The 13541-nt window shown below is 44.1% G+C and overlaps 1 protein-coding gene across 1 annotated transcript in view; it reads right to left on the reverse strand.

Moving 5' to 3' along the window:
* Nucleotides 1-13541, reverse strand: part of LOC100666904 (beta-1,4-galactosyltransferase 3-like) — a 25012-nt gene extending 11471 nt beyond the window's left edge. The window contains 2 exon segments of the mRNA XM_064294123.1: nt 983-1263; nt 11260-13541. Of these exon segments, the coding sequence (XP_064150193.1) occupies nt 983-1262 (280 nt within the window). The 5' untranslated portion in view covers nt 1263; nt 11260-13541.

A 13541-nucleotide genomic window follows, 5' to 3' on the forward strand; every position in this document is an offset into this window, starting at 1 on the left:
TGCCTCTCTGATTATATACGGTCCTGGAGGACTTGTCCTGGATCCCATGTTTCTCACTCTTCTCTCTCTCAGCAAGCTCATCACTCCTGTTGCTTTTCTATGTAAAATGGTCCTAGATCTATCTCCTGAGTTCTGGCCTTGTGCATCCACCTGCCTCCCCAAATGTCTCCTCCTGGGTGGTTCCCAGGCCACATGTTTTTGCTACATCTCAGACTACTCCTCTTGGTTCCCCATACTCTTGAGGGCTCCACCATCCACCCACTCCCTTCAGTCTTGCCTCTTTCCTTTCTTTAAGAGGCCATATTTTTTCCAAAGATGAATGCAACAATATCTCTTATCCAACATGCTCTCCTTACGATATGATCTTGACACTCCTCCTATTGACAGGCAGATCTATGTCCCCACCTCTTAAAATTGAGTGGGCTTTTGTGACTTTTCCAATGACTGGAGTATGGGAGAAGTTATACTATGGGACTTTGGAGGCTAGATCATAAAAATCCACACAGTATCTGCCTTCTTTACTAGAATACTTGCTCTTGCAGTCTTCAGCTGTCATGTAAGCATTCTAATTGCTCCGAGGCCACCATGCTGTGAGGAAGCCCAAACTACATGGAGAGGTCCTGAGATTTCATGAAGAGAAGGAGATGCCCAGCCAGCTCCTAGTTGCTTCATTCCCTTGTTGGTCCAGATCCAGCCATATCTCACTGCAACTGCATTAAAACCTTGAACTACAACCATCCAGCTGAGCCCTTCCTCAAATTCCCAACCCAAAGAAACTTTGTTAATAATTCTTGTTAAGCCACCAAGTTTGGGGGTGATTTGTTATGAAGCAGAAGCAGATCATCAGAACACTCCCTATCCTCCCCAGTCACTAGGTCTACTTAATTCCTTTTCTAGATTCTGCCCAACTCAGTAGTCTTTCCCAGCTCCTCAGAGCCTAAGGTGGAGTTAGAGACATAAAAGGCCCACCTCCCAGGCTTACTGACGTAAGGTGAGACGATGGGGCAATTGGGCAGATCCTCAGCACTGTTGTTCACAGGATATATCTGGCTGAGGTTGGAGTAGACATCCCGGTAGGGGATTCCTGGAGAGGAGACTTGGACCAAAAATGGCAGCTCTTCTCCCATCTCTGGCCTATCTTGTATTAGGAGGTGCGAGGAGAAGATGAAGCCATGGTGGTGCTGGCTTTGGTAGAGGAAGAGCCCCACTAGCAGTAGTTCCATGCCCAGGAATAATAACAGGAGCCCCCTCTTCTGTGCCATTCTGGGGAAGCAAACAGAGGGTCACTCCTTCCATTCTACAAACTCCACACTTTTGCCCACAGTCCCATGTGGTTGAGTTCCTGTACCCATCCTTCCCTAATTGGCTTTGCAGAACCTACAGAGGGGAGACCAGAGTGAGGGACTAGCCTGAGACCACTCAATACCATACCACCTGGGGAAAGAAGCTACCTTGTGCAGCCTCATCTCTTCTTCTAGCTTGCCCCTCCCCAAACCCTCTGACATCAGCTGTGTGGCTCCCCCGGATGACTGACTTAATCTCTCTAAGTCTCAATGTCCTTGTCTGTAGGACAGACAAGGATCAACCTTGTTGGGTTGTTGTGCTAAGGTATCCAATGTGCATAGTTCAGGGAGTGAACTATGCACAGCATTATTCCAGGGCTGGGCTAGGTTCTCCCTTCTAGAAGGGACCTTCCTCACTCTTGGTCATCATTCTCGATGACCAAGCATCAAGTAGCCCCTTGGGGGCTTCCACAGTCCCTGTATTTCCTTCTACCACAATCTGATCATCCTAGATTGTGATCGTCTGTGTCAGCCTCCCCCACCAGACTAGGAGCTTTCTGAGAGCAGGTGTTTGGGTGTCCAGCATTTTCCTGTACAGGGGCTGGTACAGAGAAAGCCCCAGGAAATGGATGATGAATGAGTGAATGAATGAATGAGTGGTAGACAGATATCCCAGACAGAATACAGAGACTAAAGGACTTGGAAAAGACTCCCTGGATGAAGAGCACTTGAAGGATGAACAGGAGTTTATCAGGAGGAGAAGAACATCTTGGAGAGAAGGGTGCTATCTTTACAATGGAAACTGGAAATCTTGTGAAAAGACAGTAGAGAATGAGGTGGATTCATAAACTCTGCTCTCCAGTTTCATCCCAGGGGAAGATTTTGGGCTGGAAGTAAATGGAGCCCATGAGTAGGATTTGTGCTGGTCCATGCTGGTGTCAGTTACCATTCTGGAACCAAGCTGAAGTATACAAATATATGAATAATGAGCTTGTCAAAAGACAACTGAAAAGTTACAAGCTGGTGTCCTTTTAAGTAAATCAGTGACTCTATTTTTAGATAAACTAGAAAATCCTCTCATCAGAGTTCGCAGGTTTGGGATTAAATCACAAATTTGGGGCAATACGGTATGATCAAGGATAGAAAATCTTTAAATCTGGGGGCAGCTGAAGCACTGAAGAAGCAAGAATCCAGTTTCAGTAGCAAATTCTATTATGGTGCAGACATAAGGAAGAGCTACTTGCTAGTGGGATTCCTTCCAGTTCGTCAGCTGCAAAAGCACTAGATGTATTCTTTCATGGCATACTGTAAAAATGGAGTGGCAACGGCATATGACCTCCTTTAACTTCACCGGGGGAAGAAGAATAAAGATCGATAGCCCAAGGCTGATTCCTACGAGGCAGAAGTCAGACATGCATCTTCTCTGCACCATTTTTACCAATTCTGACACCAGCTGTCCCTTCAACAGCAGCTAAATTTTTTTTTCTTAACTTTTATTGAGCTTCAAGTGAACGTTTACAATTCAAGTCAGTCTGTCACATACAAGTTTACATACATCTTACTCCGTACTCCCACTTGCTCTCCCCCAATGAGTCAGCCCTTCCAGTCTCTCCTTTCGTGACAATTTTGCCAGCTTCCCACTCTCTCTATCCTCCCATCCCCCCTCCAGACAGGAGATGCCAACACAGTCTCAAGTGTCCACCTGATATAATTAGCTCACTCTTCATCAGCATCTCTCTCCCACCCACTGTCCAGTCCCTTTCATGTCTGATGAATTGTCTTCGGGGATGGTTCCCGTCCTGTGCCAACAGAAGGTTTGGGGACCATGGCCGCCGGGATTCCTCTAGTCTCAGTCAGACCATTAAGTATGGTCTTTTTATAAGAATTTGGGGTCTGCATCCCACTGATCTCCTGCTCCCTCAGGGGTTCTCTGTTGTGCTCCCTGTCAGGGCAGTCATCGATTGTGGCTGGGCACCAACTAGTTCTTCGACAGCAGCTAAATTTGATGATTCATTGCAATGGCCACACAGAACTCACAGGCAATACTCATGATTAGGGGGTTTATTAGGAAAGTAACAGATTACAACTCAGGTTCAGGAACACTCAGGATACAGTTCTTCCATCAGGCCAGCCTCTTCTCAGCCATGCTCGCAGGCAGTCTTCTCTCTGCCCCTGGCCTCTGCCCCGCTCTTTTAGCTCTGTCGATAAGTGCCTCAAGGCACCCTACTCCACCAGCAAGCCTCGGCCCAAAAGGGCTCAGGGATCGGCAAACCTAGCTCCACAATGTGCCTGGAGGCACCCTACTGTCCAAAGGCACACAGCTTTCTGGCTCCGTGGGCTGAGATGCCTATTTCGCTGACTCCTGCCAGTCTTTCCTGCTGCCATTTCTCTGCCACTGCTTCTCACCATCTGCAGTGTTACAGCTCTCTCTCTCTCTCCTCTGGTTCCAGGAGCTTCTCAACACAGGGATCCCTGGTTCAAAGGACACACTTCACTCTTGGTTCTTCTTCTTTGGTGGTAGTGAGATCCTCTCTTCCCACCCCTGGATGCTCATTTTAAGCCTAGCAGGAGAGCAAAACTGACCAATCCCCTTGGTGGGCCACAATGACCTTATTTGCACAGTCCCACCCAATTACTTGGATGGGAGTTACAAGACAATGTCAAGAAACGCCATGTAAAACTGATCCTCCAGGCTTCTAAGTGACGTTTCTAGATTCAGACACCCCTCCTTTAAGTGAAACAAGAAGAAATTAGACCCCAGATGGAGTAGAAATGTATCTCATTCAATCTTTGGCAACACCAATACAAGTCCTTAAAATATCCTGGTGGCTCAACAGCATTTTGTGGATGAGGTTGCTGGGCTGGAAACTGGGGGCTCATAATGATCCCCATTCCCAGATGTGAATGCTATAGGTTGTGGACAGAATCCGAGTCATGCTGTGCTAGCCAGGTGTTCAGCTGTCCTATAAGCAGGAATTGCCAACAAAGCCTCAATGGTGAGTCTACTTCTGTTTTCCACACAAGGGTGATGGAGTCTCTGGGTGTGCAAACAGTTAACGTGCTCAGCTGCTAACCAAAAGGTTGAAGGTTAGAATCCACCCAGAACACCTTGAAAGAAATGCCTGGCAATCTACTTCCAAAAAATAAGCCATTGAAAACCCTATGGGGCACAGTTCTATTTTGATACACATTGGGTTGTCATGAGTTAGAGCCGACTTGACAGCAATTGGTGGAGGCAAGAAGGAACAGTGAACTTGGAGGACTGACGATTTTTAGATTGTGTGTGTGCTCTTTGGAGCATGGCTCTTCACGCAGGAGTCAAATGCATCCAGTGGTTTCTGTGGAGCCACCAACTGAGAGCAAGTGTGTGGGCTACGTGTCATCCCACGTGACGACATCTAGACTCATACTTAACAGACTTCTTCCTGGTGCTAACACAGGAAAGGCTGGTGCTCTCAAAGTGTGGTTTGTCTTCCGGAAAGCCCAGTAAAAAGGACTCCTCTGGCTCCGCAGCAAGCATGTGAGAGGCATTTTAGACCCTGAGAGTTTTGCAGTTTCAGAAGAAATGATTGTTTTCTTATTCCTTGGTTTGTAATTCCCATTGTAATCATAGGCATTATGACTTAAGACACCAAACCCAACCAAACCCATTGCCGTTGAGTCGATTCCAACTCACAGCGACTTAAGACACAGGGCTACTGTATTTGGTACTCTTGATGGAGAAAATTTAACTATGAATAATGATCTTCAAAAAAACAACTTGTGACTATACGTGTGAAGGCATAAGGGTGTGTGCTTCTTACTTGAGCAAAAAAGAGACTCTCCATTTTACTGCTGTAGAAAAAGAAAACCATCATAAAACTGATAGGATAAAATTGCCTGCATGTTTTTTTTTTAAGTAACTTTTTCCCAAAGTTACTTAAAATACCAAGAAATAGCTTTGATATCTTAAACTAGCAGCAACTCTCATGCATATTACATGATTCCAATTAACAGAATGTGTTATCCTTGGAAACTCTATGGGGCAGTTCTACTCTGTCCTGTAAGGTCACTATGAGTCGGAATCGACTCAACGGCAGTGGGTTTGGTTTTTGGGTTTGGGTTGTTGGTGGGTGCCATGGAGTCGGCTCCCATTCATGGCAACTTTATGTATAACAGAATGTGACATTGTCCCCTCCTGTACCATCCTCACAATCTTTGGTATATTTGAGCACATTCTTGCAACCACCACGTCAATCCATCTCATGAAGGGATTCCCTTGTTCTTTTGCTGACTCTTTTACCTTTTCTAGCAATTAGTCTTTCCTTTGATAATAGTAAATGATATTCCATTTGCATTCATAATTTCATAAATGATACTTCAAAAAAATCCCTCTGGCTCCTGCAGTGTGTTTCTTCCGTCCTTAGGAACCTACTGATTTGGGGCGATTCAGGAGGGTCTCCCCCAGAGATTTCCAGGTCTGGATCTCCTGGGTCCCTTTGGAACGGTGGCCCCTTCCTCCTCCACTTCAGCTCTGTTTTCTGAGTTAGCCCGAGGGAGGCAGTGGTTAGAGGGCAAGAATGCGTAAGGCTCTCACTGCCCCAACCCAGGCTTGTCAAATTCCCCTTTTTCTCCTAAAAACCCTGTGGAGTGCAGTTCTACTCTGACACACATGGAGTCACCATGGGTTAGAATTGACTCAACAGCAACTAGCTTTTTAGTTTGGTAGGGCTTCACAGAAATTAACGGACTATGACTTAACTATTCAATCTCTGAGTAAGAATTTGAGAAGTGTTTAGCTCTGGTTGGAAACGGCTATAATGAAAAGGCAGACAGGACCCCTGACAGACCTAAGTCACACACTGCACATATTCAAATGGCCACACTGTTCCAGAACACACACAGCGCATCAGAGAAAACGTGTGACATCAAAACATCCTCTTTCTAAAGAAAATACGCTAGAAATGCGAGTTTCTTCTTTAAGTGGAGTTCCCCCTGCCACTCAGGAAAGTATCTTTCTGGCTGGATTTGTTAGGCTCTGAAATGTTGTTATTGTTAGTTGTCATCGAGTTGATTCCAATTCATGATGACCTCATGTGTGCAGAGTAGACTAACTGCTTCATAGGGTTTTCAAGGCTGTGTCCTTTCAGAAGCAGATTGACAGGCCTGTCTTCCGACGTGTCTCTGGGTGGTTTTGAACCACCAACCTTTCAGCTAGTAGTCAAGTGCTTAACCATTTGGGCTGCCTAGAGACTCTGGCTCAGAAATACATGCCCCAAATCATACTGTGCTATTGGTCTAAGGCAGCTGGTCCGTCTCACTCCCTAAACTTGCTCACTTGGTGAGAAGGTAAGAAGTGTCTTATCTCACAAAGCAGGGGTCTTCAAAGTAGGGTATGTGCACAAGGATCTGAAGACTTTCTGGGCAGCTCCCTGTATTTCTATTTCATACATTTCAATTAAGGGTTGTTAGGGATTGAACTGTGTCCCTCAGGAATATATTTTGTAAACCCTAATCCCTGTACCTGTGGATGAAATCCCATCTGGGAATAAGGTTTTCTTCATTATGTCAATGAGGCCCTATCAGTGTAAGGTGTTTCCTAAACCTAACCACTTTTGAGATATAAAAAGAGATTAGGCACCGAGAGGTAAGCACAAATGGAGAAGATAGATGCCACATGGAAATCACCAAGGAACCAAGAAAGGCTGGGGTTATAGAAGCTGGAAAAAAAAAAAGGTTTTCCCTGAGAGCTGACAGAGAAAGAGCCTTCCTGTAGAACTGGTGCCCTGCATTCGGACTTCTAGCCTTCTAAACTGTGAAAAAATAAATTTCCGTTCGTTAAAGCCACCCCTTTGTGGTATGTCTGTTACAGCAGAACTAGGAAAGCAGGATAAGGGTGAAGCTTGGCTCATGCTGGGATGTTCTGTATTCAGACCAACCAAAGCAATATAGGGTAGTAAAGCTAATTTTTAAAAATAGAACTCAATTGTTTTCTAGAACAATCAAATTTTTCAAGTTACACTGTATGAGTTACCCAAGTTAAAAAAAAACAAAATTAATGGTTTCTTTTAGAATTGGGGTGCATTACTCTCTAAGGTAATTAAAACTGATTTAATCGAGTCATGTCATGAAAGATTTATTCCCTTAACAGCCAATTCTCATCTCATGCCACCTTATAAAATGGATAGTTTTCTACCTCCTAGGAACAACAACAAAACACACTTAAAACTTGTGTTGAAATTTTTCAGATTTCAACCTAAAATGAGGGAGTTGGTACAAAGTTTTTCAAAAGTGTTTTGGGGTTTCATAAGCAAAAATGTTTTAAGATGACTACAGTAATATATACTCCCCCCACACACACATTCAGACAAACCACAAACACCCTCCTACCACAGACACATATTCAAACCCCTTATATCTTAGCTACTTTTAAGATCCATGAAACACTGTTTTATATACTCTCCTAAATCATGAACCCAGTGGGAAAATTTGGGTTGGATCAAAAGTCAACTTATTCAGCTTCTTTGTTAAAAGTTCCTTGTCCTAGCAGGGCAGGGCAGCTTTGCTATTTGCTGAGGCTTGCTTGTGATCTACAGCAGTGTTGTCCAATAGAAATACAACATATGTAATCAAAAATCTTCTAGTTGTTGTTATTGTTTGTTGCTGCGAGCTGATTCCGAATCATGACAACCCCATGTGTACAGAGTAGAGCTGCTCCATATGGCTTTCAAAGCTGGGACCTCTTGGACGCGGATCATCACGTCTGTCTTCTGAGGAGCCTCTGGGTGGGTTCAAAGAGCCAACCTTTCAGCTAGTAGCCAAGCACTTACCCTGCTTAACTGTTTGCGCCACCCAGGGACCTAGGATCCATATTGATAAATTAAACCAGTGCAATTAATATTTCACTTAATCCAGTATATCAAAAATATTATCATTTCAACATGTAATCAGCATAAAAGCTAGTGAGATATTTCATATTTTTTTATACTAAGTCTTCAAATCCAGTGTGTATTTTATACTCACAGCGTGTATTTTATAGATCTCAGTTCAGACTCTCCACAGTTCAAGGGCTCAGTAGCCACAGGCGGCAGCGGCTGCCGTATCAGACACCCACATCTAAAACACCTGTAAACATTCCATGTGTGCCTGGAAAAAATGTATATTCTCTAATCTTTGGGTACAGGGTTCCATTTACATTCTTTAGTTCAAGCATTTTAGTCATTTTGTTCAAATTTTCCAAAGCTTTACTATTTTTTTCTACTTGATTAACCACTGAGATGTGTTAAAATGTCACCCAGTGCTTGCAGAAGTGTCAATTTCTTCTTGCTATCGTGTTAAATGCAGCTTTATTTTGAGGCTATGTGGTTAGATGCATTCAAGATTAGAAGTGTTTTATCATTCTAGTTATTCCTTTTTTCATTTATGGTGTGGTAATAGTGTTTTTCAACTCAAACTTTGCCTTGTGGTTAATGTAGCTGTAAAAATGGCGTGGGGCGGCATCTGACCTCCTCTAACTTCACAAGGGGGAAGAAGAATCAAGATCAACAGCCTAAAGAAGCCCCGGATAAGCAAAGCATTACTGAAAAAGAAGAAGAAAGTGGGAGGCCTCACTCTACCTGATTTCGGAACCTATGATACAGCCACAGTAGTCAAAACAGCCTGGTACTGGTACAACAACAGGCACATAGACCAATGGAACAGAATTGAGAACCCAGATATAAATCCATCCACGTACGAGCAGCTGATATTTGACAAAGGACCAGTGTCAGTTAATTGGGGAAAAGATAGTCTTTTTAACAAATGGTGCTGGCATAACTGGATATCCATTTGCAAAAGAATGAAACAGGATCCATACCTCACACCATGCACAAAAACTAACTCCAAGTGGATCAAAGACCTAAACATAAAGACTAAAACGATAAAGATCATGGAAGAAAAAACAACCCTAGGAGCCCTAATACAAGGCATAAACAGAATACAAAACATTACCAAAAATGATGAAGAGAAACCTGATAACTGGGAGCTCCTAAAAATCAAACACCTATGCTCATCTAAAGACTTCACCAAAAGAGTAGAAAGACCACCTACAGATTGGGAAAGAATTTTCAGCTATGACATCTCAGACCAGCGCCTGACCTCTAAAATCTATATGATTCTGTCAAAACTCAACCACAAAAAGACAAACAACCCAATCAAGAAGTGGGCAAAGGATATGAACACACATTTCACTAAAGAAGATATTCAGGCAGCTAACAGATACATGAGAAAATGCTCTCGATCATTAGCCATTAGAGAAATGCAAATTAAAACTACGATGAGATTCCATCTCACACCAACAAGGCTGGCATTAATCCAAAAAACACAAAATAATAAATGTTGGAGAGGCTGCGGAGAGATTGGAACTCTTATTCACTGCTGGTGGGAATGTAAAATGGTACAACCACTTTGGAAATCTATCTGGCGTTATCTTAAACAGTTAGAAATAGAACTACCATACAACCCAGAAATCCCACTCCTCGGAATATACCCTAGAGATACAAGAGCCTTCACACAAGCAGATATATGCACACCCATGTTTACTGCAGCTCTGTTTACAATAGCAAAAAGCTGGAAGCAACCAAGGTGTCCATCAATGGATGAATGGGTAAATAAATTGTGGTATATTCACTCGATGGAATACTACGCATCGATAAAGAACAGTGACGAATCTGTGAAACATTTCATAACATGGAGGAACCTGGAAGGCATTATGCTGAGCGAAATTAGTCAGAGGCAAAAGGACAAATATTGTATAAGACCACTATTATAAGATCTTGAGAAATAGTAAAAACTGAGAAGAACACATACTTTTGTGGTTACAAAGGGGGGAGCGAGGGAGGGAGGGAGAGGGTTTTTTATTGATTAATCAGTAGATAAGAACTGCTTTGGGTGAAGGGAAAGACAACACTCAATACATGGAAGGTCAGCTCAATTAGACTGGACCAAAAGCAAAGAAGTTTCTGGAATAAAATGAATGCTTCAAAGGTCAGCGGAGCAGGGGCGGGGGTCTGGGGAACATGGTTTGAGGGGACTTCTACGTCAATTGGCAAAATAATTCTATTATGAAAACATTCTGCATCCCACTTTGAAATGTGGCGTCTGGGGTCTTAAAGGCTAACAAGTGGCCATCTAAGATGCATCAATTGGTCTCAACCCACCTGGAGCAAAGGAAAATGAAGAACACCAAGGTCACACGACAACTAGGAGCCCAAGAGACAGAAAGGGCCACATGAACCAGAGACCTACATCACCCTGAGACCAGAAGAACTAGTTGGTGCCCGGCCACAATCGATGACTGCCCTGACAGGGAGCACAGCAGAGAACCCCTGAGGGAGCAGGAGATCAGTGGGATGCAGACCCCAAATTCTCACAAAAAGACCATACTTAATGGTCTGACTGAGACTAGAGGAATCCCGGCGGCCATGCTCCCCAGACCTTCTGTCGGCACAGGACAGGAACCATCCCCGAAGACAAGTCATCAGACATGAAAGGGACTGGTCAGCGGGTGGGAGAGAGATGCTGATGAAGAGTGAGCTAATTATATCAGGTGGATACTTGAGACTGTGTTGGCAGCTCTTGTCTGGAGGGGGGATGGGAGGATAGAGAGAGAAGCTGGCAAAATTGTCACGGAAGGAGAGACTGAAAGGGCTGACTCAATAGGGGGAGAGCAGGTGGGAGTACGGAGTAAGATGTATGTAAACTTTCATGTGACAGACTAATTGGATTTGTAAACGTTCACTTGAAGCTTAATAAAAGTTAATAAAAAAAATTAAAAAAAAAAAAAAAAAAGATCAACAGCCTAAGGCTGATTCCTAAGAGGCAGAGGTCAAACACGCCTCCCCCTCCACCATCTTTACCAATTCTGACACCAACTGTCCCACCCACGGCACACTCTACTTCTCCGCTGGGTTCAATAATTCATTGCAACGGCCACACGGAACTCACAGACAATACTCACGATTGTGGAGTTCATTAGGAAAATAATAGGTTACAATTCAGGTTCAGGGAGGCTCAGGATACAGCTCTTCCATCAGGACAGGCTGTTCTCAGCTGTGCCTGCAGGCACGCCTCTCTCTGGCCCTTGGCCTCTGTCATCTTCGCTGTCACAGCTCTCTCTGTCTTCTGGTTCCGGGAGCTTCTCAGCGTAGGGATCCTGGGTCCAAAGACATGCTCCCGTCTTGGTTCTCCTTACTTGGTGCTGGTGGGTTCGTCTCTTTCCTGCCTCTGGAATGGCTCATTTCAAGCCCAGCAGGATGGCAAAACTGACCAATACCTTATTTGCACCGTCCCACCCAATCACCTGGGTGGAGTTACAAGATCATGGCCACAAAGGCCACACAAAAGCGATCTACCACACCACAGCAGCTAAACTCAGTTTTCTTTGGGTTATTTTCCCGGTATAGCTTTCCCCACCCTTTTACTTTCAAACTTTGTGTCCTTATGCGTTAGATGTGGGTCTCTTGTAGACGTTGTTCTTTTTAACTCTTCTGGTGATAAAGACAATTTTGCTAGTTCCTATTCTTTCCATGGCAGATACTATTAATTTATTTCTAACATTTTCCCCCAATCTAAGCCAATACTAAACAGTTAGGTTTTATTGACTAGGATATTCCATAAAGGGGGCCTTATCACTAGCCAAAGACCTACCCTGTGCTGGGCCTTTTCATCCCGGAAGCCACCCTTTATTTAACAGGTAAGGGCACTGAGACACACAGGAAAGCACTTGTCTGAAGTCACTCAAGAATAAGAGCTTGAAGTTGAGTCCAGGCTTGTGAGTCTGACTCCAGAGTTCCTCCATTGCCTGGTTGAGGATGTGTTGGAGAATGATGAAGTTAGTGGTCAGAGAAGGCTTCCCCAAAGATGTGGTTTTATAGATAGGTCGTGAAGGTTGAGTAGCATTCACTCCCATGCAAAGAGAAGCAAGGGCATTCTCGGCAGAAGTGTGGAAGCACAAGAGTCCGGTGTGCTTAGGAGGCAGTAGTTAAATGGTAGTCAATACCTACTGAGCACTTACTACAGGCCAAGGGCCATTTAAGCACTCATCAAGCATTATTTTTCACTCTCCAACCCAGGGTTTCTCAACCTTGACACTACGGACATTTTGGACCAGATCATTCTTTATTGCGAGGGCTGCCCTGTGTGTTGAAGGTTAGAAATATTCCTGGTCTCTACCCACTAGATGCTTTGTACCCTCATACTCAGCTGTGACAATCAAAAATGTCTCCAGATTTGTCAAATGTCCCCTGGGAAGTAAAATCACTCATGACTGAGAACCACTGCTCTGACTCTATGAGGGTTGTACTATAATTTATCCTATTTTACAGATAAGGAAGCTGAGGCCTAGGTACGTCATGCAACTTGTCCAATGATATGCAACTGGGACATGGTAGTTCCAAATCTGAACTAGGCAGTGTGGTCCCAGAGCCTTAACCACCACATCCCACAGCTTTGTGTTCACTGGGGTTGAGATAACAGAGGATAGTAAAGGAAGAGTAAACCAGGAGTAGATCAAGAATGGTCTTGAACACCTTGCACCTTCTGCACCAGGCTTTGTGCTTGGTGATTCTGGGGACCTAAATGAGAATCCAGTAGAACTCCAAAGTTGTCTCCAGATATTGCCAATTGTTCCCTAGGGGACAAAATCATCCTCTGTTGAGAAACACTGACTTAGATTATCTGTAGGCTGCCTGGGGTCTTGAAACGCTCTTTTCCCTGCTTGCTTTAAAAAAACAAAAATTAGGTCTGGCCCAGAGCAGGAAGCCATCTCTGTGAATATGAGGATTAAATGAGATGAAAATAATAAACATTTATTGAACACTTACTTTGACCAAGCGCTATTCTGAACACTTTCCATGTTAACTCACTTGATCTTAACTCAATGAGGCAGGTACTATTATAATCCCAAATTTACAGATGAGGAAACAGGATGGTACATGGGAAGTATAAAGCACCGTGTCTGGCATGCTCCAGTTGTTCATTAAGTGTTGTTTTTCGTACTAGCAGTGCTTGTGGTATCTGGGCTTCTGTAGCCCCCAACTTCTGGTTACCTCCCCAACCAGGCCAGAAGCTCTGGAGGGAGACCAGGCCTGACACACGTGTCCCCAGAGCACATCGTCTGGCACACAGTAAGACTCAGGAAATGACTATTAAATGAATGAGCCCCATGACCAGAGTTCACCACTCACAACAGGCTCACGAACCCACAGAAAGGACTGTGCTCCTATCACTCTTCATCCTCAA

This window comes from Loxodonta africana, chromosome 11 (genome assembly GCF_030014295.1).
Source record: "Loxodonta africana isolate mLoxAfr1 chromosome 11, mLoxAfr1.hap2, whole genome shotgun sequence".
In the NCBI taxonomy this organism is placed as follows: domain Eukaryota; kingdom Metazoa; phylum Chordata; class Mammalia; order Proboscidea; family Elephantidae; genus Loxodonta; species Loxodonta africana.